Consider the following 27841-nt stretch of genomic DNA (forward strand, 5'->3'; position numbering starts at 1 on the left):
TTGAATCTTGAAATGAACTAGTTATTCTTCACTTACAAAACATAAGTCAACCTACTGTCAAATTTAAATAACATTCTGTAAAAGTACCTCATTTCATTGAAGTTTCACAGGCTAAACTGAACCAAGGAAAAGATACTGTTGATAAATACTGTTCAGGTCCCCAGTGATTGGTATGAGATTGAAAGTGAAATAAAAGGAAAGAAAGACAAGAAAAAATAATAAAAATATATATATAACAGTGAGTATTGAAATATAAGAAAAATTTACTATATCTGAAAAGGTAAGAATATCTGGACAAGGTAATCTATCAATCATCATAGAGCATTAGATTTTGTTGTGGCAAGAAAAAATATCAACCAATCAATCAATCAAATGATAAATCAACAATTAAGTGGACCCCAGGTCAAGTAATGATCTTGATGTGATGATCCAAGACCACATTCAGGACCTCTACTAATTGACATCATTTAATGTTCACCACAACCAATTATTCCTTAACAATGTGCCATGGTAATAAATGGGTAAACACGAAGATTAGCCCAAACTAAACTAGTTGAGCTTGGTTGGGATGGGCTGGACTTAGGATATAGCTATCTTAAGCTCATGGACTTCTGGACCACTTGTTGGAGATTAAGGTGTTGGGGGTGGGAATGGGGGGTTCAGGGGGGTTGAGCACAGGTACTACAGCAACCATGATAAACCTGAAGAACTACAAGAAAATGACTGACTGCCAGCTAGTGACAACTACCTGAATCCTTTAAAAAATTTCACCTAACACAAGTTTGATGTCACTACTGCATCACTAATTTCTTTTAGGTGCCAATTATTGCAATGGGTACTGCATGGTCAAATCAATACAAATCCTTCTTAGCCTCTGAATATACACGTTAAAGAAGCTCAAAATTTTAGATAAATCGTGATCATATCTATGTGAATAATAAAAATAGCTGATCTTGAAAGTAACTATCACTTTCTCTTAATAATCAAGAGGTGTCAGTGGTATTCAGCAAGGCTCCAGCAGCACTGTATCCCTGCTAAACACATGTTGACATTGAACTAAATAATGCAAAAATAAACGGGACTAAAAATATTAAAATAGAATACATTAGACTGGCCTACCTATACACAGATGGGACAAGAAATGGCAATCATTGTGTAAAGCCAGCATAAATCTAGTAGGAGCAGTAAGTGGTGGGCATAGACAAAACAGGACAACAAAGATATTGTTTAATAAAATCTAGTATGGCAATAAAAAATAACACAAGACAAGTCAGTTGAGGCTATTGCTTTTCATTTTGTTAAGATTCATTTCAATCAAGCAGGGATTCAAAATCAAGCAGATTGGTTGCATACAATTAGGGCAGACTTCTGAAATCATGGCTCTATTGCCTGCTGATGCAAAAGCCAACACGTTGGATGGGATTGCTTATACTCAAACATACATACATACATACATATACACACGCACATACATATCAAAGGGCATTTTCACCCTTAAACAGGGGGTGAATGGATGACTTGAATCATACACCCACCCCACATCTACCCTGCACCTATCCAAATACCATTCACAGTTGAGGCAAACTGACAACACAAGTAACTCCAAGAGTTCTCAAGACCTTCTACCCAAAACTGTTGAAAATGTTTCTACTTTGTTCATTGTATAAAGGAATGTTCTAATTCTACTGGATATCTAATAGTTTGACCACCTTGATATCCACATATTGACTTTGACACACAAACAACAAAAGAACAAGGTAATAATGGAGATGGAGAGTAGACATTACAAGATAAGAGCAAAACAAGTTAGGTGAGGACACTGTATTAAAGAACATGTTGTGGAGATCCAAGAACAGCATTATCTATTCCAACCAAACTTTTGGCAACTAATTGGAGGGTGTCTTGAAAAACAATGTTTATATTCTTCAACAAAATTTCAGAGCCTGAAAAGGTATACTATACAGAGCAGCAACCCCATATTTAGATGGAATACAGGCAAGAAAATGGCAGTTTTTGATCTCAGGCCCTGAAATTTCAGTGTAAATCAGTTCAAAATTATGAGACAGAATCACCTGCTACATGAAACAAGTGAATCTATCAAACAGGGTTAGGGGTGTTGGTGGCAGAAAGGGAGAGCAAATCTTGTGCTGCCCTGTCTTGTGACTACAGCACAAGCATGGACTAGGTTGCTTCACATCAAAGCAGAGGAACTATCAATGGGACCCAAATTCATGGAACTTTTACAACCATAAGATTTGCTGTTAAGTATTAGAATACCTTTAGATTTCGGTTTTCAGTAATATCACTGCAGCAGACATACAGCATTATCCAATATTATTCTAATTATTTGCTGCACAAAAATATGGGAATTTACTAGAGTCCTACCTTTTTCTGACAAAAAGAAATTTGAATATCAGAATCCAACCACTACAATAAATGGTGAAACTCAAACTTTTGCAAATCTATATCCAGATCTGGAACTTTGAATAGAAGTGTTGTACTGCATTCCTGAGTTCCCATGAGTACTAAAGAGGTTCCTAATAAAAATGAACAGGGCCATGTTCTTAAAACTTGGGTAAGGAATTTTCTTCCACATCCATACAAAACCAATTGGTAACCCTAATTTGCTAGATACAGTGACAGTTCTTCAATTAATCTTCCCACACTAATATGATAGAAAAGATGATGAGTAGATACTAACCTGCAAATAGTGATAGTACATACCAAAAGGACTCTTCCTTCATATAAGGAGGGTGGCAAAGTCAAAGCTTCAACCCAATTCACCCCACACCCGTTCATTGCCCCTCTCATCTTAGCACCTTGTGGATGAATGGTCATCCCTGCCCCAAGTCACACTGCTTGGGTCAATGACAATGCAGCAAGACATAGACAGTACCGTTAGAAATAAACTGTGCTGAGAAATCCACTGGGGAGACGATCATGATACCAACTGATATTGCTTGGATGGGAGAGGAAGAGCCTTTCCTTAATTTTGGGAATGAAGTCAAAGGTGTTTCAGGGCCAGGGTTCTTGGGGGAAGTTCACAAGAAATTGATACATATTCCACACATTTACAGAAGTCAGGAAATAGATATGGCAATTTCTACAACAATGATTAAAATCAGGGCCTATCTTAGTACAAAGGATGAAATTCTCAACCATGACATTGGAAATCTTATAATCATATGCAAGTCCTAGCAGCACTTTTGGGCAAACCAATCTTAATTGCAATCTGGTACCTCTTGGGTTCCTAAGAGGTTTTATTTTACCAAAAGTCTTGAAAGCCTTTTCCGTTTAACTGAATACCTTTGCAGACTGAAGATGAAACAAGGGACCTGTACTATACCAAGGCTCCTACTAACTTCCTGGAAGTTGCAGAAGTAGGTAAGTGCTATCACAAAACGGATTACCATAAACGGAGGAAATATCTACCAGTGAGTGTCTATTTCCTAAACAAAACTAAATTCTGTTGCACCAAGGCAAGAGGCCTGAGAACTTAGGATTGTCTGCACAAGACTTTAAAGCATTTTGCACCAAATGATACTAAATCACATTACACCACACTCATTGACATCTATCCTTGTGCCTAGCAGGCAAGCATTACGTTAATTAGGTCCAATTCCCTCTGACTATTGAGGAAAAGTGAGGTTAGGAATGAAGTCAGGTAAGAAACTCAGGCAAGCTCCTCAACATATACAAAACATCTCCTACCAAATTAAGGACAATAAATGGGTGATGAAATGACTTAAAAAAATAAATGCGTAAACTCTCCTGCAATTATCAAATAAATGAAAGGTCTGGAAAAATACACCTGAGTAGCCTACTTCTACGTATCACTCATGTTGATCACGCATCTCCACTTTAAACTAGTCAAATTGTCATAATTATTATTATCGGCCTCACAGGAATAATTCTTATTCTCCCTATCAACAAATGATTGATTGGCGATGTGACTACCAAGCCACACACGTCTGTTGTGTATAAATGTGAGCAAGTAACAAAAGTGACAGTGTCAAAAGTGTAATCTACAGTTAAGCATATTATTGTCAACACACTGTGGCAATGATTCATTGTGATCACCGAACCTGTATCATAATATTTGTAGAACTAATCCATCCAAGAGTTACCACACATCACTGAGGCTCAAGTAGAGCAGACCTGTTCTACCCACCTACTAACTATGGGTAAATCTTGGACAAGACCAACAAGTTGGCTGATTTCTCTTCTATTCTTTTTTCACACCAGGAATCATAAGGGCATGATCCCTGTACCTTGTCTATGGAATAACTGCACCATACCTTAATAATTTTACTAAACCTGCCTGAACCAGTTCTTATTGACGTGACCATCCAGTTTCACTAAACTTCAGCTGCCATGTCTTCTATAGATTTTTATGCGCTGTCGGCTAAAAGTCAATCTCCTCTGTCCTTGATTGTAAAACACTTGATCCTGAAGTGATCACACATCTGTCTCACCTGTAAATAAACAAGATTATCAAGTTTCAGATATTTGCTATAAGTACAATGCTTTATCTATTGACAGAATAAAGATGTTTGGCTAAATCAGTGGCCGCAAGAGATAATAGTGGTTGATTAAATGAATCTTACTGCATGTGCATGCTTATCAATTCATGAACATACAATTGACAAAATATTTTGTCATGGCAAATATTTGACGATTTAATTCAGTCTGGAAGCAGGCTCCATCCTCAGCCATCTCAACAGAAAAGACTGTATGCCAGCCACTCTTCCTCCTTAGTTGTGTAAAAAGTCTGGTTACTTCAAAAGCTTTCAGTATGTCAGGGTAGTGAAGACTGAAGTATCTTAAGTACTTAACACTGAAGCACTTACCACGCAGACTCCATAATGAATGTGGGCTAAACAAGCTATAACACTCAGAATAATGAGAATGATGATTTCAAGTGAGGGAGCTGCAGCGATAATAGCTACACCGATGCTCAGGGGAATCAGCAGCCAGTTGACCAACTCACATCGTGTGTTGCTCATTTGGGACACTATTAGTCGACACTGAAATAAAAAAGAAAAGGGATAACCACATTACTAAGACAATTCACGATAAGAATGTTAAGTTGACTTCAAAGTGCAAAAATGTTACATCAAGGTAACACAAGAGGATACTTTTTAGTCCTTAAGAAGTTAGACTATTCTATCTATATACATACATATACCGAGGGCTTTTTCTTCCTTGCAAGGGATGTAGTGATGGAGTTTGGGAAGGTGTGCAAAAGAAGGAAGTTTAAGATAAATATGGGTAAAACTAAAGTGATGAGATGTATAAGATAAGAGGATAACAGCAAATTGGAAATTGGTATTAATGCAGACAGACTGGAGGAAGTGGATAGATTTAAATACTTGGGAGTGAATAAGGCGGGAAAGGAAGGAGTGGAAGTGGAGGCAGAATGTAGATTGAGATAATCAAGTAAATGCTTTGGGGGTTTAAAAAGTGTAATCAGAAACATACATTTGGGAATGGATGCTAAGAGGAGGTTGTATGAAGGGGTGATTGTGTCGACAGCACTGTATGGAGCAGAAACATGGAACATAAGAGATGAAGAGAGGAAGAGTTTAAATGTGTTTGAGATGAAATGCCTGAGAAGTATGGTAGGGGTTACTTGGCTGGATAGAGTGAGAAACAAGGTGAGGAGGTGGAGGTAGAATGTAGATTCAGAGAAGCAAGTAAATGCCTTGGGGGATTAAAAAGTGTAATGAGAACTACACATTTGGGAGTGGATGCTAAGAGGAGATCATATGATGGGGTGATTGTGCTGACAGCACTGTACAGAGCAGAATCATGGAAAATAAGAGAGGAAAAGAGGAAGCGTTTAAATGTGTTTAAGATGAAATCCCTGAGAAGTATGGTAGGGGTTACTAGACTAGATAGTGAGACATGAGGAGGTGAGGAAGAGAACAAGGGTGGAAAGGGAGTTGGGAGATAGGGTTGATGAAAGAGTATTGGGATGGTTTGGACACATGGAAAGACTGAATAAAGAAAGATTAGTAAAAGACGTGTGGAAGGCAGAGGTGGGGGAGTGAACATGAGGGGGTGACCAAAGATGAGATGGATGAATAGAGTAAAAGGGGCATTGGGAAAGATGGGAATGTTCATTGAAGAAGGAAGGGAAAAGACAGAAGATAGGGGTGAGTGGAAAATGGTTCTGTATGGATGATGCTGTGATGTTTGGGAGTATGTTTGAATGATATTTTGATGCAGCCCAAAGGGATTTCTCCCCATCTCTTTTTCTACAAGAGGGGAAAGAGTGGGGGTCCCTGATTAAATGAAGTGGTCTTGCTGTGGATTTGGTTTGTAGTGCTGAAATGCTTCTGACACTGTGCAGTAGGTGATATGCAGGTTTGCATCATCGAGGAGGTGCCAAGAAATGTGGGTGTGAGGGGTGGTGAATGAGAATGGAGTATGTTGGGATGAAATGGGTGGGAGTGGATTTATGCCTTTGGCTACCTCCCTTGTTAGAGGCAGCCACAGTCAAAAGTCCCTTCCCCACTCTCGCCCATTTCATCCCCACCCACTCCATTCCTTTCTACCTATATGGCAAGGGCTTTTCCCTTACCAGGGAGATAGCCAAGCCAAAAGGCATACACCCATTCCCACCCACCACCCTTCCCTCCCTCCCATTTTAACTCCATGTGGATGAAGGGTCATGAGAGGGAGGCAAGGTTGGTGGGTGGAAAAGGAATGAATGGGTTTCAGACTACAGTGAGTCCTCCTTATACGGTATTCTTTATCCAGTAAATTCAGTTATGGTATTTGGTAATTACTATCCTTGTTTCTATTTACGGTAAGAAAAATTCACAGATACGGTATCCGCTAGATATTTTGAAGAAAGAGCAGGGAGAAGGTACGTCTGCCATATCCTATTATTACATGTTATAATGGGTTTGGTATATGGTCATTTCAATTTGAGTTAAGGTTTTCAGGAATGCATATGTACTGTATAACGAGGACTTACTGTATTACTTTCTAAATACTATTACTTTTTTCAGTCATGGTGAGCAGGAAATCACCACCTGCTTTTCTCATACCAAGTGGTCAAAGATACATAAGACCACACCTCAATATAATGGATAAAAAGTGCAACAGTGACCCCATCCATACCCGACTATACTTATCCTGCTTACCATTAGCATTAAAATATCTCCTCGGCCCCCTTTACTAATGGAGGGGTCAACATCACAAATAAACCCCCCTGCTGCTACCTCAAACATTGCTCTATCTATTACCAAGAATCCTTTTTTCCTCTTTTAGGGGAAGATGGCATTACCACTCTTATTTTATCACCTTGTGGACAAAAGGACCTTCCTATCCCCTGCCACACCACCCAGGTCAATGCAGTGACACAGTGCTTCCACATCAAGCTCTGAAAAGAGCTGAAGAAAGTGGAGTACAAAGAAATATCACTATTGTGTCATGAAACTAAATACTCACATTCATATTAGCAAAAATGCTTCCTACTAAGAACACAAGTGCTCTTGGATCATAATTGATGATATCATTTGGTGAATAAACCACCCAGCCTGTTGTGATGGCAAAGAAGACGAGAGGTGTAACCAGTGGCCGTATGGCTTCCTGCACACCCAACATTTTACCACTTCCATCACGATACGACCTGAAATAACCCCAAGTTTACATGTGGAAAAAAAGGCAGCTGCATGGTTACAAAATGAATACTACCATGCTAGACATACAAGATCATATACACAAGTTATTATATACACTCATCACAATAAATTAAATTACATAATGTAAACAACAGCTGTCTCATGATGGTAAAATACAATCCGAATTTATTTTTTCACCGTATATGAGATGTTTCTATCTTTTCACTCCCTCCTAATTATGTGAAAATGTGAAAATTGTACATTAGTTCTTCCCCAAAAATACCACTAACTCAATCCAACCTAACCATCACTTCTGTCTCTGAACAGGCCCAAGAACAACTTCAACTGTATTTTTTATACTTATTCACACAAGGAGACCTATGAACATGCAACTGCTTCCCTCTTCCTACTACTTTTAAACAATGACATAGAAATAATTCCACACTGATACATCACAGGCAACAGTCTAAAGAGTTTTCCCATAGAAATCTATGGCAGGCCAGAATGACTTTTGCCAGTCACTGTGGATCTGCGAGTTTTCCTCTGTGAAAGTTGTGTCGACAATTAATCAATTAGCGTGCAATTCTGCCTATGAAAACTACTGTACATTTGTGCCTATACAAATAAACATCTATATGCAGCTTAGAATGTAAAGTGTTGACTTCAAGAAACATAAGTCATGCAAACATTTGAAAATAAACAAATAAATAAAATGTTCCAAATCTTACTTATAAATATTCCAAAAGGACATGGGCAGGGAGCTGGCAAGTGAACCAGCATACATAAGTATTTCGAACATGGCACCAGAAGGAATTCCGAACACTTCAAACTTCCATATCCCTTGACCCCACACTCCTGTTACTATATATATAATAAATATTATCTGCAAATGAAGGTGTAGTAATTTAGTACCTTAATATCTGCTATATCTTAGTATTAGCATTAGATGAAAACTAATAACTGATAATATGTATTCAAATTAAAATTCATTGTTAAAAAATATGAACTATCTAGTTCTAAAATCAAGCACTTAATCTCATCTCTATTGTAGAACAATATTTCACTAAAAAGTTACCAATGGAATGATGGAAGAAAAATCCTTTTAGGTAACAAATTAACAATTTCAAACATATCACTGAACTCAATACCTACCGCAATCTCAGTTTTATTCAATTATCAACTTATAGTGCTGAAGATACTCACTACTTGAGAAATGTCATAGCCCCATGGCAGAAACAATATCTTAGTAAGATATTTCTCCCAATGTGACGTATAGAAACACGTCAGTACATTCCAAAGGACAAAGTAAAATCGCAGGGGACCGATGCTGTAGTCCAGTCGTCCAAAGACTGACCAGATGCAGGCTGGAATGAAGAAGGTCGTCCAGGAGTCCAGGCCATGGTCGAACAGTTCACCCAGAGGACCCGAGGTACCTGTCCGTCTCGCTTGTTTTCCATCTATGCCATCTGGGTGTTAGAACAAAGACATATACAGATAAATGCAAACTTCTGTCTACTTCTCTACATTCTGACAGTCTGAGGTAATTATTTTTCAGCCTGTTTGTTCATACATATATATACTAAAGGCTTTTCCTCCCTTACACGGGGGGTAGCCCAAAAGAAAAAGGCATACAAACCATTCCCACCTATTCCACTCCCCTCCACCCTCCTCCCTCCCTCTTATCTTGGCACCTCCTGGCAAGGCCGCTTCATAAATTTGGCGACCCTCCTTCTCCATCCCCTCATGCATTTAGATGAAATGTGTTATCACCTCTGATGTTACCAATTCTTGTTAAAATCTTATACCACTGTATGAACCCCCCACTGAAGCCTCCATTACATACAAGCACCTAATATCAACATGGTCATTACAACTCAGTAAATGTCTCAGCAACTAATATTAACGAGCTAACAATAAGAAGAAAAAATAAAAAATAAAAAATAAAATAAAATAAAATACAAATTACTAACATCCAATAAAAGGGAGTTTTAAGTTACCTAGCGTGTGAGCCATGAAGTGGTTGAATGCACATACTAACCACACCCAGTTAGGAACCGGAGGATATTGCTTAACAGCTGGATCATCGCTCGACGAAAAGAAGTAATAGTCGTATATGGAGAGTAGCATAAAATTTGCTACGGTAAATAGGAACCCAACAAATGTCAGGACATTTGGTGCTACCCATTTCGGACATATCTGGAAAATAAAATTTCTTCAATTAATTACTGAACATGAACACAACTAAGTATGACATAAAGAAGTTATGGAAAAGACCTGTAGGACAGATGTAACAGAAAAGACCTTCATGTCACTTTGCTCCATCTCCATTCAAGCATCAAAAAGGTACCAAGCGATGGAATCAAATACAAGAACAATAATGAAAAAAGAAAATAACAAAACAATATCAATATTATTCATGCTGCAAAGACATTATTAAAACAAATTATCACATAATTATTTATAAATATAATAACCTATGATAACATTATAATACAGATAGGTACAGCAGAGGGGGAATAAGGAACAGAATAAGAGTAGGATATAACGAGATGTGGAATAGATTTGAATAAAATGTAATCAATATTCTATGGAAACTGTTGTTTATGCCAAACCACCACATTGCTTTTGCTCAATGGAAATAGTAACTGCATGAAGTGTTAGTGCCTTCCAGCAATCAGCGGGGTTCGATCTCGGGTCTCCGGCGTGACTGCCCTTACGCCAACCACTGAACCAATAAAAAGCACATGAAAGGAGCAACGTTTGTGGACTCGTCTTTTACACTGCAATCTTAATACCTAACGTGTTCACCATGGTCTCTGAATCACGCGTTGGACTCGTGATCGACAGCTATTTCCCTCCCGGAGGAGAGCTCAGAGCTCGTATGACCGATCTATGGGTAATGATGTGACCTTACACGCAGACACCCCCCCCAACTCCCTGCCCACGAGATTTGGAGTAACAACTCGAAGCGCAGCGATACTGAAATTATTACAGCCCTGGGCAGGATTCGAACTCGGACCGCCGTAGTGCAAGTCGGAGACGTGTGTGTGTGTGTGTGTGTGTGTGTGTGTGTGTGTGCGTGTGTGTGTGTGAGCGACATAAACGAGGACATCTGCAAAATAACACACACAAACGCGACATGACGTCACTTTCCCCCACGTAAGGATCGGTTCCAATAAACGGAACTTTCAAGTGTTCGTGACTCTCTTGCGAGGCTTGATGACGTCATTAATGTCGTCTCCTCTCTCTCCGTCCTTCCTTCCTTGAGTTAAGCCGGCAAGCCAAAGCCTGCTCTCATAATCGCGCCTTGTGTTGTCACAATCGAGCTCAGCCAATCTGTCGGAACAGTTCACAAAGAAAAGTTTGTGGACCGACCCCTTCCCCCTCCCGCTCCCTCCTTCCTTCTGCCCACGCTGTCGGTCGTCTCCACAACACACAATCTTCTCCCCATCAACTCTTGATGGCTTCAATTTCTCCAGGTCAACTTCCCCTGCCAATACACTCTTCCCCTCCCCGCCGACTCTCCACAGCCACCATTTCTATAGACAAACGCGAGTAATCCCCTCTCGGGACGATCAAACCTTGTAATCGCCCCCTCACTTCCGGGTTGGGAGCAGTCACATACAGTTGAATAGATTAACCCAACGTCAAAAGTGCTGCCACCCACACGGTACGGAAGGGGTGAACCAACGTAGTCTACCACCTTTCTACGTAACAAAATGCATTTCACTGTTGAATAAATACAGTTAATAAAATGCATCAACACTAAACGATAAAATTCTAGTGGCAGGATGAAACCCATAAAAGTAGTCGAAGAAATTTGACAATGAGACCACCCACACTCTCAAACACCCCCCCCCACCCCCTACGTCACGAAAAACTCCATATTCCCCCCTCTCCACCCAATTTTATTCACCCACTCCCAGCTCTCCCTTCCTCCCTTGTTCAAGGTCGATTCTCAGTACATACACTCCCCCACCCACAGCTTTCAGCGTACTCTCCCGGCAGCTCTCCATCCCCATTTCTCCCAATTAACTTGCTAATTTTCGCCATTACATCACAGCCTGACCTCGCCCTTGGCGTCTTTCCCAACGGGAGGCACTTTCGCCTCCCAATAATAATAATAATGATAATAATAACAACAGCAATAATGAACAAAATCCTTTAAACATAAGTACTCCCCTTCTTCCCTCAATCTACCAATATTCCACTCCCAACTACTCCATCTCTAACTCCCCGAGCACCCTCCGACCTTGCTCCCAACTACTACATCCCTTTAATACGTCTATACCCCCCATCTACTACTTCTTTGAACTATTCCTTACTCCCAACCTCGCTGTACACGCTCCAAACCCCAGTGGTTCCCAACCGGTGTGCCGCGAGAACAACTGAAGGTGCCCCCCCCCCAAAAAAAAAAAAAATCGTAGTACAGACCCTCTATCATCCATTTTTGTTCATTAAATCAGCATCAGTGTAAAGATCAGTATTTTCATATTATCCAGGGACAAAATTTTGTTACACTAATGCTGAATCAACAAAATACTGACAAACTAGAATTTAAATTTTCTAATAAGGGTGCCGGGGACCTCTGAAAGGCTTGGCAAGGGTGGGTGGGTGTCTCAAGCCAGAAAAGGTTGGGAACCACTGCCCTACACTTACTTCCACAACCATCTCTCTACCATCAACTACTTAATATCCTGTACACTCTGAACCATATTTACTGTACCTATGCCACCCTTCTACTTCCTATTGCTAAATAACCAACATTTACATCAAACTATTCCTTACTACTTATATACCCTAAACTCCTGTACTCACTCAAACTGCTCCCTAATAATTAATACCCTAAACTACTGTACTCATTCATACCCCGGGGTATATAATCAGTATATACTTCAATAACTGTACTTACTACTAAAAGCTGACAAAAGAACCTCACTCCCAAATTATGGAACTATACTCCAAACTAGCCCCCACCCTCCGCCAGCCTCTCATACTGTACCTATGCCACCCTTCTACTTCCTATTGCTAAATAACCAACATTTACTTCAAACTATTCCTTACTACTTATATACCCTAAACTCCTGTACTCACTCAAACTGCTCCCTAATAATACCCTAAACTACTGTACTCATTCATACCCCGGGGTATATAATCAGTATATACTTCAATAACTGTACTTACTACTAAAAGCTGACAAAAGAACCTCACTCCCAAATTATGGAACTATACTCCAAACTAGCCCCCACCCTCCGCCAGCCTCTCAAGCCCCCCCCCCCGTCCCCCATAGCTTCCTTCCTTCCTCTCGACCTGCAGCTTCAAGTCCGCCCATAGTCGACGTCTGTTCCCTACAGTCGCTCCCTTTCCCCACTTTCACATCCGAGCCCACATTTGCCGTGACAATGTTATACTAGGCATACGATGTTACACTGCCGTCTTGTACGTAGTATAACTTGGTTTAAAAAAGTATAAGAGTTTGTATGTGTGTATACATATATGCACTCACACGTATATGATAGAGAATTCTTTAATGCTGTAATCTAGGCTCACGTAGGGTTAACGCTAACGAGCTCAACATAACCAAAACACCATGTAAACACCTCTACTATAGCGAAGTTCCTCCTTAACCGAAACTAAAAACAGTCTTGCATCAATCTGAAGAAAATCAAAGGACGACCCAGGCTGTCGACCAAATTGACCCAAGGACCATCAACACCCTTAAGGGTCACCCCCCCGTCCCTTAACCTCAATTAAGGTCTCATCAGGACACCGTCTTAGACTCCCGCACGGGGATCCATTCCCTCCTCCTCCTCCATCCCCCCTCCTCCTCTTCCTCCGTTGCTAAGAGGACAAACAATCTACCCTGACCCCGTCTGACCTAATCTCTCTCATCATAGCTCGCTGATGACACGCTTTTTGTTTTCCAACATTTCGGCTGCCACCTGTCCTACGAGGTGGTTAGGCATGCATGCCTCTGTCGGAGCAACTCGGGAGGAGATCTAAGACACCATTTCCCCTCGCTGAAGCCGCGAGTGGATTCTCCACAGGGGGTCGAACCACCATCCATCCACTTTGTCGCCTGTAGAAGGTGGAGCACTTGTCCACTCAGCCACCATATTCCCCCTTTTTCTCTTCTACACATTTCTCTACTAATATATAAAAACCTCAGATTAGTTTCAAAATCCCAAAGCCAGTTGAGGCCGGTGACTTCTGGTCACACTCGAGACCCTCAAGGGAGACAGTACAAACCATAGACACTTTTGGAGAAGGATTACATCTATAAAAAATGTAACCAAGAAGGAACTTAAAAAGTATTCGTTTTTTATTTCATGTCCGAACCTAATTTTTCCCCAATTTCGTTAAGAAGAAGAAGAAGAAGAAAAGACCGGAGGCCTGCAGCGCCGCAAGCCAAAGCCCACGGCATAACCCTGCCGGCGAAGCCTACGCTGGTGGGGGAAAATAAAATAAACAATAAAACAAACTGCCCGTGCAGGGTTGTTCTGGTAAGATTACAACGCAGACCACAAGTCTTGTAGGGGGGAAATAGCTGGCAAATCTTTACGAAAGAATAATCTATAGACGGAAGGAAGGAATCAGGACGACCGTAAATGTAGAGCCTCCCCGTGGAAGGGAGGAAGGTAGGTTGGGGAGGGGGGGAGAATAACAGAGCGTACTGTTTAATGACTTAAAACGGGGATAAGGGGGAAGAGAAGGCAGAGGCGCAGAGGACGAAAGGGAGTCAGGGAGGACAGGAACGAGATGAGGGAAAGGGGGAAGTGAAATAACGAACGGTTTAGGGAAATGTTGGACGAGTGGAAATGAGAAGGAAGAAGAATGAGACGTGAGAAGGGGAAGGGAAATGAAATGAAAGGACGGGAAGTGAAGTGAAGGGATATGAAGGAAAATGATGTGAAGTGAAAGGTAGGCATTTCCCCGCCTCCGCCCTCCCTATTGCCGTTGAAACGGCAGTCAGATTAATTATTTCAGGTGCACTGTGTCGGGACGATGGAGACGACCACGCCAGCCCCTCTAGCTGGAAAACAGGAAGAGAAAGAGGAAGAAAATGAGGAGGAAGAGCAGAAAGGAGAAAATACGAGAACGGAGACGAGGAAGGTATACGAGGAAGAGCTGCGAGAGGGAGGGGGACGAGGAAGAGAGAGAGAGAGAGAGAGAGAGAAAAAAAGAGTACGAGGGCATAGGAAGAGCAAGAGGAGAATGAAGAAGGAAAAGGAGAAAGGAGTGTAGGAAGATAGCGTGGCGGGCAGAGTAGAGCAGTCGCCAACACTGATGGTCAGTAGACATTAGTGAGACAAAAAAGGAAAACCAACCCGAGTTTCCTTATCGCAGTCTGCCACGTCTACATCGGATTTTCTCACACACACACATACATATGCACAGTGGTTCCTCAGCCAAACATCTGCTGCGCAAAGCGTCACTGCGCATACACACATTACGTAATGTAAACCCAACCTTGAAGGCCCAGCCTCCCCCTAGCACAGCCGCCAACCCCGCTCCCTTCTGACAAAGAATAAAACGGGAGCAAATTCCTTATCTGTCAAATGGACCACATTGCAACTTGCCACAGCCATTGGTGCTGGGTCTAGGAAGGCATCTCGATTACTGCTCAGTCACTGTCAAACGTCATGCTACCTACCCACTCGCGTGTCGTCGGACGAGCCACATGGGCACACAACCATGCCCATGAATTGAACACTCAGCCCGTGGTATGCAAATCAATTTTGAAAACATAAATAAATAAGCAAGCTAAAGTCAAATAAATAAGTAAATATAAACAAATAAAGGGATATATAATTAACAAAGTCCACATAAAATATAAATGAAATGTAGACAAAATCATTATCAGGACCTTCACATTGACGACGCTTCTCACATACTTTACTCTGGCCACAGGCAGACTATCTTTTTATTCAGCCAAGGGAGGGCACCCCAACTTGCCAAATCCAAACATCCCAACGGCACCAAGCCTACGATACACGGTACCACCCGGTACGGAAGGGACTGGACCAGAACCCCTACTTCCCTGTGAACACAAGTATTTAATAAAATCGCCTGGCGACAGCCATAGTAAAAGGAAAAGCGCCCCCCCCCCCGACACAGAAGGGGAGAGCGTTAGCTGTATCCCCGGTGATGAATAAAATCGCCTGGCGGCAGGTAGAGGAATGGGAGTAGGACATCCAGCTCGACATTGAAGGTCTCCTCTATCCCGTTGTTGGACCGTTGTGTTTACCTCCACGGTTGTCATGGCAACCCACAGGAACCCGAAACACGCCATCCACGGAACACGCCCGGGGTCTACACAAGAACAGGGCAGTCCGCGTCACGCAGGAAGCTAACGAGGCAAGGTCATGCAGACACCGACCGGGCTGACCCTTTGTGTCTGGTGCCTTGCGCGCCTGCTCCATGACGTCACGCTGTTAGTTATCTTTCAGAAGGGAGGTGCCCTGTTCTTGTACAGACCCTAGAGCTATATTTAGCATTACTCCCTCTTTGATTTCACACAGGAGAACCGACAACCGGCGACTGCTCCCATTCTATTACGGCACATTTGTAGAATACAAGTCAACGTTTCTTCATGGAGATTTAAGGGAAGGCCTCCTGGCCGTTGTCGGTCACTGTGAGGCTGCGGGATTCCAGTCTGTCAAACTTGAAGGAACCATCATCAACTACCACCAACAACTACTACCCCCACCACCACCACCACACCAAAGCCCACGAAACCTATTACTATCTGTACAACCACTATACCATCGCCCCCATCACCGACTCCGTCCTGGCTCCAGCTGTTGCCTCTAGTGTCTGCGTGTCTCTTCGCCCGAATCCAATCGCTCGGCGACACCAAAGGCACCCTCACCACCATCAAGGGCTTCACTTACTATGGTGACATCTCCCTTATGTGTATATCTAGGTGCAGTTTCCGGAAGATCATCGAGTCATCATTAATTAAAAATTACCCAAATTATAATACATCAAAAGGACAATGGGCATCAGATTGCCTAACAACATTAGCAATCAAAAAACTTTTACCCAATGTAGATGGCCTGGAGGACAGCAATCGCTACCAAGGCAGAGTTACTTGAGCCACCTTCTCATGTTCCCTTTGTATCGACTATATAACCCTTATTTGTACAACATGTAACTATCTGCTGAAGAGGACTACAGAGAGTGGTCGAAATATACAGCTAATTCTATTCTTCATCCGTTTACTTTCTCCGACAGTGGGATTTTTTCGTATTATTTATATATATATATATATATAGATATATATATATAGATATATAAAGATATATATATGTCTATATATATATATACACACACACTCACCCACGAAATAGGTGGAAGTGGATATATGCCCCTTTTGACTTTGGCGACCTCACTGGAGAAGGGAGTGGCGCTATTTTTAAATTTTTATTGTGTCTATCGATAAAATATTTCATTCGCGCCGAGGGGTCTTGCCCCGAGAAGGCTGGCACCAACGTTCTCTGAATGCAGTAAGGTCGCCGGCGCCTTCGGGCTGCGGCACTTGAAAGCCAACAATTCCAATACTCTAATGACGTCATCTCGTGAGAAAATAACCCGAACCGTTTTCTCTTCCCCCTCAGCACCCCAGGAGAGAAAAAAAGTCAAAATCAATATTTCTTCAATAAACTACGTCATCGCTACAAAGAAATCGACGTTTCCCCATATTTCTTCATGATGCCACTTTTTACACCGATAAAATTTCAACTATGACGTCAGCCATTCTTAAAATCGTTCCTTGACCAAATCAGGATTCTCAGTGATGTCATCTCTCCAAGAAATGAGCGGTTTCCATTATATATATATATATATATATATATATATATATATATATATATATATATATATATATATATATATATATAATGATATTGTTCCCAACGAGGAAGTATTCGTAATCTATGACGTCATTTACATCCGAGAAAAGAATTAGATTTCCCAACAATAATATTCATTCTATGACGTGGGTTTATCTTTCATTCTACGTCATCTCTCCAGGAAGCTGATTTATCCAGACAAATATTTTCACCTGTGACGTCATAAAATCATCCGTAACGGACGATTAGTGACTTCAAATTATTTCATTCTGGTTAAGATTTGACGATTCTATTCCGTATATATGTAGGCAACCTTCGTCGACCCAAAACTAACAAGCAAGCAAATAAATACATTTCATTTGATGAGGTAGAAATCGTCATTCGATGACGTCACTACCCAGACGAGGCTCTTGCGTCACTGACGGCGTACCGGACACAGTAGGTGTTGATGTTGGCGACCTTGGGGCCTACACCGGACGATGTGGCAGGCATCTCTACCACACTCTCCCTTCCAACCACGAACAAAGTCGAACACTTATATTGTCGAAGACATCACAACCATAACGTCGACGTCTGTATCTAATGCAATCAAGGAGAAACACACCAGTTATTAATTTACTCTCGCTTCCACCTCTTTTTTTTCACCAGTCATAAGTAGGCATCACCTCGCCCTTACCACCACCAACACCCTTTCAACCACAGTGGTGGCGGTCCCCATCCACCGCAGCAACGTTCCAACTTCGTTGGTTCATAATTAAGACGAATCGTCGCTGACTGAGCGTCGTTGTACGGTTCTTTATGAAGCGGCGATAAGCAAAGGTTTCCCGTGAACTGTATCAAAACTTCGGCCGGTAGGTTTCATCATACTCCCCTTTACACAAGAAGGGGAGAGAGGTGTTCAGATAGTCGCTATTTACGCGTTCTACCTGCGACACGGACGTCAAGTAGATTCATCTCCCTGCTTTTTGTAAGCGCAAGGTCTCTGGACTGGCCCAGGATACCTCTATCAAGTGTATTTCCTTCCCATTTTCACACAAGCAGAGCTGGCAACAGGCGACTGCTCCCATCTCTTTCCTCCTCCTCCTCCTCCCTCCTACTAATACTACGCGCCGATAACAAACAGCTCCAGTGTAATAAACAATGACCAAGTCCAATATACCTTCCCAGGTAAACCTACAGAAGGATCCGAGGACCGCACCTTTGCCCAAAGTGCACAGACAGCCATGGCATGTAGCCAAAATCAGCCACCACTGATGGATCCAACTCCGGTCTACATAGACGCGAGGTGACCACCATCATAATCCCAGCACATCCACATTGATAGCCTTGTAACATTTTTCAAGCTAAATGCCAAAACATTTCACTCTGCTGACCGGAAGACCCCGGGCAAAAGGAGGACACGAGTCTTCAAGAGCCCCCTCACTCCAGCCGATCGCTCAAAATCTGATCTATACGGACGGTAGAGGAGAGGGGATTTAGAAAAGGGAGGAATATAGTGAAGGGAGATAAAGAGAAAGTGCGTGTGTATTTACCTAGTTGTATTTTACGGGAAGGGGAGCTATGCTCGTGGGATCCCGTCTTCATATCTCATTTTATCTAAACTATTTTTAAATTCATGTATTGTTTTTACACACACCACTTTCTCATCTAACTTGTTCCAACTGTCTATTACTCTGAGGAAAGCTGTTCTTTTTCAGATCTCTTCTATAGCTGTCTTTCTTGATTTTCTTTCCGTGTCCTCTTGTATATCTATCATCCCATTTTATCAGATTCTATCAAAAATTTCTATGCCTTTCATGATTCTGTAAATAGCTATCAAATCTCCTCTCTCTCTTCTTTGCTCTAGTGCCTGTAGTTCAAGTTTTGCTAGTCTCTCTTCATATGATAGTGTGTGTGTGTGTGTGTGCACGTGTTTGTACCTTCACCAAAATCATCAAACACAAAATAAAAATAGCAATAGTGATCATACAAAATCCATACATTGTCTACATACAAATGGAGATCCAACATTCTGCACCTTCAAGAAGACCCTTACATGTGCGGTGCACAATACATATCACCACCAAAGGACCCCAAAAGGTCTCATCGGATTACAAGAGAGACCACCCTCCAACACCTTGACAAATGAAACACGACTCAAGGATCTACAGTGGCAAGGGGCTATTGCCCTCACCGGAGGATCAAAATCAAAGAGTACGGTGACTAAAATGACCCTGTAATATCAAGTTTATAATTGATATTACCAATGAAAATTAGGGGTAACATACTGAATGTATGGTAATTGTGCTATTTTAAGTTATTACTTTATGATGAATGACGCAAAAAATCAGGAAGAAAGAATACAAAGAAATACAAGAAAATTATAAAGGCATTTTACATAAATCAGAAGAAAAGAAATAGTCCTTGCAGACAAGAGAAATGAAAGTTCAGTAATTAGAGACGGAGACAGAACCCCACACAGTTCCTGACCTGTACATCACACGTAGGCAAAAACATACAATACATATAGTGCTCTCACTAGAATGTAGTCAAACAATCATTGGCTGTCCTCCACCTCCCATATACCCATCAAATAGCCGAGTCAAACAGATCAGATAAGAGTGCACTTAGGTAGATTTCAATGTGATCACCCTGCAACACTCAGGACATGCCAATGTAGATAAGGAAATGCATCAGACAACACCTGCACACATGTGGTTTATTCATGTTCTGCAGATCATGGGCAGCACAATACACTTTGAGTGGAGCAGCCTTTACCCATGTAGGTTCTTGTTTCCTCCAGCCTTATGACTCAATAATGCCATGGGCAGAGCTACAAAAATATTAATAAACGAAAAATACTCCCCCCACCCCCAACACAACCTCTTAAGAATCACACTAGCATGCCTGTGCTCAGGACACCATCCAGCATTGAAACACTACCAACACAGAATAGGCCTGGCTACAAATTCAAACTGTCCCAAATGCAACCTGCACAGAGGGCACAGAACACCTCATACTACAGTGCCCCACATCAACAATCCCAAGACAACAATACTATATCTTCCCTGAGTGACCTGTGAGGTTGTTGCTGGGTACCTGAAGGCTACAGGTCTTCTGCAAGAAAGACCAAGGGGGCATCAGATTGACTGAATGAATATCACCATTCAACCAACTAGACATATCCCGTCTCACCATATATTTTTCACCACCATCCTAACTAAACACAATATGGACCATATAATTACTTCATTAACAGATCTGCTACTACAGTAGTAACAGTAACAGCAACAGCAGTTGGGGAACAGGTGCCAACTGTCTGATCTCCTTAAGTGAGAAGGTGGAGGAGATAGTCAAAGATGAAAGAACTTGGACCGAGCCCAGAACAAAGTCAAATCCCCCTGATGACAGACATGGAGTTGACAGGTTTTGAAGACTGATAGCAGGAAGATTAATCTCTCTGATACATATCTCACAGGACTACCACTTACAGGTATCCCTCGCTGGTGCCACCAGACAAACTGTACATTAATCATGATTTTATGGCCACAGCAAAATACTTGTACTACACTGTTAAAAAGGGATAATATTACATGCATCTTATCATCATGCAATAATCCCATACTGTAATTTTTCTTACAATAAAACAATAAATGTTGCCAGCCCCATGTTTCAGATGACTAAATGTCTTACAGCAATAATGGTCACACTTCCCCCCCTTCCAATAAACTAATGGTATAACACTTAATACACCAATATTTTTTGTTCATAACTGTACATTTCGGCAGAAAAAAATCTTGATCTCCCTGTAGGATTTTTTTTTTTTTTTTTTGCAAAACCAGACAACTTTGAGGAGGTAGAAGTAGCTTCTATTTCTCAGTCATAGGCTTTCAAGTTTCGGAACTCCAGCCCTTCCCCAATCATACCTATACTCTCAGATAATGATCAGCCCACGTACATTTACACTTCATCCCTTTTATCAGATAGGACATATCTCACTTCAAGTGGTATTTTTTTTGCATCCAAATAGTCAGACTCATCACCTCTAAAGATGAGAAAGCAAATAAGATTCTAGGACTGATCGCACAATCTTTTGACTTCAAAAGTCCATCACTCATTAATAAGCTATATAAATCGTTAGTTCGTCCACATTTGGAGTATGCTGTTTTTGCATGGTCATCAAATTTCATTGAAGACATTGACAGACTACAAAACGTACAACGGCGAGCCACAAAACTGATTCCAACTATCAAAAATAAATCATATGAAAATCGACTAAAACATATGAATCTGTTTTCCCTTTAAAAAAAAAAAAAAAAAAAAGTGTAGACTCAGAGGTGACTTGATGTCTTAAGATTCTAAAGGGAATTGACAACATCAAAAGTGACTAAATTTTCACACTGAATGAGAATCAGACAAGAAACAATGGTCTCAAACTGTCCGGAAATAGATTCAATTTGGAAGTGGGTAGAAACAACTTCGCCAACAGTGTAGTTAGTTACATGTCAATTTACTATTTACCTGTTTGTTTATTATATAACTATACCTATGCATTTATTTATGTATTTTATTTGTTATTCACTTTATCATAGTTTTTATTTATCAATTTATTATTATTATGATTTTTCTCTCATCCGACCTAGATATGGACCAAAAGGTCTCCTGTCTGCATGCTCCGCCTTTGTAATTTATCCACCAAAACAGTGAATGCTCTTTAAGATTCTTTCTTACCTTGTTTAAATAAAACTGAGGATCACAGGCAAAATGAAAAGTAAAATCATAAAACAAGAGAATCCATATGGGCCTCATCCATAAAATCACAAGATGCATCTTATTCACAATCTTTATATTTCATGAAACATTCCTTGTATAGCAACTCCCTCCCCCTCATCTACTCCAATTTTTTAAACAAATGAGAATATCCTGTCACCCTGCTTCATTCAATTTCCCTTGAATCACTCCCTATATTTTGCACTCTGACAGACATTCTATACCAGTATGTATCCAAAGCACTATTCACCTCATCCATCAACCTAATTCTTTATCTCCCTCTCAAGCGCACTCTATCTACTTCTACTGTCCTTACTCTTTTGGCTACTTTTCCTTGTTCACCATTTCCATCTCACAGCTCTTTCTACCCCCATCCTCTTCATCACCTCTCATGATATCCATTCTTGTAACAACTTTTGTATTTCTTAAACACAATTACACTTCCTTTCTACCTCTCTTGTATTCCAAATCTGCATACTTGCATAAGGAAACCATCCAGAAATCATGAAAACCCACAATCAGATGATTTATGAGAATTACAAATAAGATATTCAGCAGCATTTATGACAAATCTCTATTATAAAATTCATCCATATTCAGCAACTATTCCATCCCCTTTCTTTTTACAAAACATTCTGCTCTATTTGTGGTGGTCTTTCATGCCAGTGGAATCTTATAATAGCTCCATTTGTCTCAAACAAGACAAGAACAAAAATATTGAAAAAAAAAAAAAAGTATATTAAAGATCATCACACTTTACTGGTCACATATTACAGGCACCTTTTCCCAAAGGCATTCTGAACCCAGCACATTATACACGACACTGCTAGTGTGAACCACCCATGGGATATGACTAATGCACAGTGGCTGGCATGAAATAACTGTTTAGGAAGAATTACTTGTACTTTTACTTTTCTTTTGTTCAAATTGTCATGTCTTCAAATGCAAACCAATTAGATTCCACTAGCACAAAAGAAATACCATGAAGATGGAGGAATACATGGGCGAACTAAATGTTTTAACATGTTTGTAAAATGAACCGTAAATCCACTGCCAGAGGAAAGATATACTGAGGAAAGGAGATCCTTGTATTAAGACCACTGTCTGGCTGTAATACAGAGATCACTATTCCTGTGTTTCTTTGCCCCAATTTTGGGTTTTATGGTTCATGGAGGAATTTTTTTTGCTGAACTTACTTGAACTACAGTGTTCCAAAACGGGTGCATCACATAATTGCTGAGTGGGCTTGTGTCCTGGGCACTATACTGAAATTGAAAATGGATGAAATGTAACATGTTCTGAATTCACAATCTTCTTTCATATTAATCCAATCCCCAAACTCTCTCCTGCAGTGCCACACTACCCAAGCAACTGGTGACTGCCACTAATCACAACATGAAATACCAGAAGTTTTGTTTAAGTAGTGGAAATACTGGGAGACAAACAAGTGTTGACTGGGTAAAGGGTGGGTGCATGTCTAGGCTAGTTACCTCCCTTATACGGGGGAAGAGGCCTTTTGGAATATGCACGCTATATACGGTGCATTTATTATATGCATATACCCGTCACTTGGCCACTGCCTTTCATCCAGCTTACCCATCCCCTCCCAAAACTACAACTTAACCTTACAACTAATTCATAAATTACCTTAACATTACTACATTTCATAGTATACTCCATTTCTGTTAAGGGTACATATCGGGAAAATTAGTTACAACCATTACTCCAGAAACCCCTGCCCTCTTTTAAACACAATAAAATAAATGACAATGTATTTTCCCACAAAATATTCAAATTACTTTAGTTTGAATACACAAATGATTGCTGGTGTCAAATTTTGTTGTGTTTACAAAAAAAGGAGTGACAAAACAAATCAGGACCATTATATATTCAAAAGTTGCACCTCATTTTCTCATTCACTTGCACCAGCCATCTTAAATCTTTCCCCATTGACCAGCATAACTATAGATCTCAGCTAACCCCTTTATCTTAGAGCTTTCCCTCTATCTGTTACAAAGTAAAAGAGTAACTAATCACACAAGATAACTAGGAAAGACAATGTTTGGATACAAATATAATCTTTCTACTGCCTCTCCCTGTATGTTTACCAGATGAATTTCATTCCACCTTAATTAACTTCTCTGTTGTTACATTCAAACATTCACAGAACATATGGCTTCCCACTATTTTTGCTCAAGTTTAATGAGATGCATTAACTGAAGTTGTTGGAATAATTAAAGTAACCTTGAATAATTTGAGTCAATACAGTATCCAAAAATTACCCAATTTCACAACTGTTAACACACTTCCAACAGGTAAGCTATTGAGTATTGGTGTGTATACAGAAAAACAGCATCAATTACTAGTAAACTCCTAAATATCAATTGTGCAAAATGAAAAGGGAAACCTTTGAAGGTATTGGATCACCACTGAACAAAATTGGCGAACATCACTTCCAGGGAGGTAACCTAGCATGGTGTAAACATGCATACACACTTACACCTTAAAGTTACGTTCCTGAGACCTGTGTTAACTTTAAGTTGAAGTGCAATATCATTTGATAATGTAACTTGTGACTCGTATATATTGTGAAGAACTTATTCCATGTGGGTAGGAAATAGTCAAAACACTGCAATACCACTACACAAACAAATACTGCACTTCACTGTCATCACTTTGCAGCGACTCAGACACTCACCTTATAATTTTCAAATCCTAAGAGTTGTTCGGAATTTAAGTAACGTTTTTCCAACATTCTGTATGATTCTCATTTATTATACGATGAGTCAAAGATGTTTAACACTGAGCGCGGCCCTCCCGCCCTCTCAACCCGGTGTCTACTGAATAACTGTGATCGGCTGCTAGTGACGTGAAGGTCTTGATGCGCAACAGAGGTCGATAGTAGTGACACTATACTCTGTTTCAAGAAATCTGAACAAAGCTTAGACTTTAAACTCACGCTATGATACATCTCCTGCGATTATAAATGAGATAACTAAATTTACAACATCGTAGCTAATATGTTATATCGAAGTCTGAACTAAATACAATGGATTAGCTTTCTTACGTGGACCTAAATAACAGTGGTGATTCACATGATAGACCAGTGAGAAATCTAAATACTATCACTGAATAGGTGATGGTTAACCGATTCCTGGTGGGTATATTGCTTTATCATTATATATAATCAGAACAATATACAAATGCGTATGTGATTTATTGCAATCTAGGTATTCATTAGATAAATATTATACTAATGTTCCAACATATTTGACGTGTTAAACACCCCACACAGGGTAAACGATACAGCCAATGCATTATTTTTGCACTTTCAACATTTACTTTTGCTAAATGAGAATTGAGTTTTGGTTATGATGTTATACTGTGCTTAGTTCTCGTGATGATGCAGGCCATCGAATCATTTTATTTCTAACCATACATTTCGATGAGATTTTCATCTTATGAGAATTTGCCATATGAAACATACTCGTACAAAATCCACGCTGTTCTAAGAAAAAATCCTTTACTCGTGGATGACTATTTATAGTGCAATTAAGTTACACCACGTAATATTTCTCAAGAATTATTCCGATAAAGTGGTCAAGTGTTTCTATTCATTTTGGTTTCTATATTCTACCTGACAGTTTTGGTGATTTACAATCAACTGAAATAATTTCTAATATTTAATCTTCTCTAGCAAGCCCAAAGTTCACAAACATGGCGTGATCAGTCCAGTTATTAGTTACCGACAGATATCTCTGTGGTGCCAAGGTCAAGTATACTTTTAACTCTCCCGATAAGCATGGGATTACTCTCAGCTGAATAAGACCACCTGGCAGCAGCCATCATGAAATTACAAATAAAAAATATTTTTAAAGATACAAACAGCGAGAAAGTTAATTGGGGAGTTTCCATTTGGTTAGATAAAATTGCCTGTCAACATCTGCAGGTGGATATCGTCAAAAGCATTTTCATGGATCAGGGTATACATATTTTTTTTTTTTTAGAAATATATGTATGACATTGTAGCCAGTACAAACAACATCGGTGCGTCACATCTGGCAACGGTCGCTACAGGGTTGGCCAGTAAGTGTGGTCCAGGTTTTTCGTAAATAAATTGACGAGAGAGCAACCGAATGCCACACCTGAAATCTACACTTGTCCTGCTCGCACATGTAAACCCTCAACTTGCCCCCAATCCGCCTCGACTTGGATCGACCGTCGAGTGTCGTGTTTGTGTACTCCACTACCTTGGCCCTGGCCTCCCTGACTTGGCGGGAGGACTGCACACCCCTACCTACGCATTTTTACGCAGCTTCCTGGTGCTGCTGCTGCCCGGTCCACATTTAACACCTTGCCTACACCATACCCTTGTTTTCTTTCCTTTTCTATTCTATTTTCAAACGCCATGCTATTCTATTCAGCTAAGAACAGAACTTTGTTGGATAAAATCAGACTTCTTTCAATCCAGACGATTTTGCCCAGCTGAAAGGAAACCCGAATCACTCCCTAAAAATAACTGCCCCATTCATTAAGACGTATCTCTCTTATATAATATACTGAGTGCCGCTTGGTGAGCTCTACTGAATGATACAAAACTGTGCGGAATGGCAAATTATCATTTAAACCAATTAGATATTCAAGAAGATTTAGATAAATTATAGCAATGGTCTGAAAACTGGCTAATGAAATTTAACACAAATAAATGCAACGTTATGCACATAGGTAAAGATAACAGAGGTACGATTACAAGTTATTTGGAAATTCGTCAACAAAAGTGGGTAGTGAAAAGGATCTCGGCGTAATTATCAGTAACGATCTGAAATCATCTAAGCAGTATATTTCAACCCCTGAGAAAGCAAATAAGATTCTAGCACTGATTGCGCGATCTTTTGACTTCAAATGTCCATGACTCATTAACAAGCTATAGAAATCGTTAGTTCGTCCACATTTGGAATATGCTGTTTCCGTATGGTCACCGAATCTCATTAAAGATCACAACTAACACCACAGTCGGACGAAAGAAAAAGTTGCGTAAGCGGAACTATATATTTCGATTGCTACCTGCAATCCTCTTCAGTAGTACAAAGTGGCATTTTTTTTTTTTTTTATTAGTCCCAGCGGAGGGATCCGATTAGGGACTGTCTTTTAGTTTCTCATTATTGGCTGTGTGTCTACATCTAGTATATCTAATTCGTCTCCGGGAAGATGTCAAGCGCCAGCGGTGCTATAATAAGTGTCAGGGAGGAGGCTATCTTAAGTAGCAACCTCTTACAAAAGAAAGGGAACATGAGAAAATAAAGAACATCACTGCCCCAACCCTAGTTGACCTGAGGCTGACACGAGGTCGGGTCAGGGGGAGGGGGAGGAAGCTTGTTGACAATATTTTTGGTGATGAATAGTCCTTAAATGATGTCTGGGGTCCATTGACCCTTGGAAATATTCATCGTGGGCAGATAATTATATATAATCAATTAATGTTGATTCCACCATTTTCCTTCTGAACCCACACCCTGATTTATAAATGAGATCAGATTTCTCCCAGTCCATCCGGTGATTAAGATATTGAGAGATTGGAAAAAAGTACAACGCTGAGCCACAAAA

At 40.4% G+C, this 27841-nt stretch overlaps 1 protein-coding gene across 1 annotated transcript in view; it reads right to left on the reverse strand.

Annotated features, from left to right (window-relative positions):
• LOC143033861 (ethanolaminephosphotransferase 1-like) overlaps positions 1–25095 on the reverse strand; it is a 25619-nt gene extending 524 nt beyond the window's left edge. Inside the window, exons 1-8 of the mRNA XM_076199424.1 lie at positions 24936–25095; positions 23434–23502; positions 9632–9830; positions 8838–9100; positions 8363–8517; positions 7462–7642; positions 4851–5027; positions 1–4475 (exon numbers count right to left, since the gene is read on the reverse strand). The exon at positions 1–4475 is cut by the window's left edge and continues 524 nt beyond it. Of these exons, the coding sequence (XP_076055539.1) occupies positions 4413–4475; positions 4851–5027; positions 7462–7642; positions 8363–8517; positions 8838–9100; positions 9632–9830; positions 23434–23502; positions 24936–24992 (1164 nt within the window). The 5' untranslated portion in view covers positions 24993–25095 and the 3' untranslated portion in view covers positions 1–4412. The remainder of the gene's footprint in view (positions 4476–4850; positions 5028–7461; positions 7643–8362; positions 8518–8837; positions 9101–9631; positions 9831–23433; positions 23503–24935) is intronic.
• Positions 25096–27841: the final 2746 nt, after the last annotated feature.

Source organism: Oratosquilla oratoria, chromosome 16, assembly GCF_046742065.1.
Source record: "Oratosquilla oratoria isolate Oo_2021 chromosome 16, ASM4674206v1, whole genome shotgun sequence".
NCBI classification, from domain to species: Eukaryota; Metazoa; Arthropoda; class Malacostraca; order Stomatopoda; family Squillidae; genus Oratosquilla; species Oratosquilla oratoria.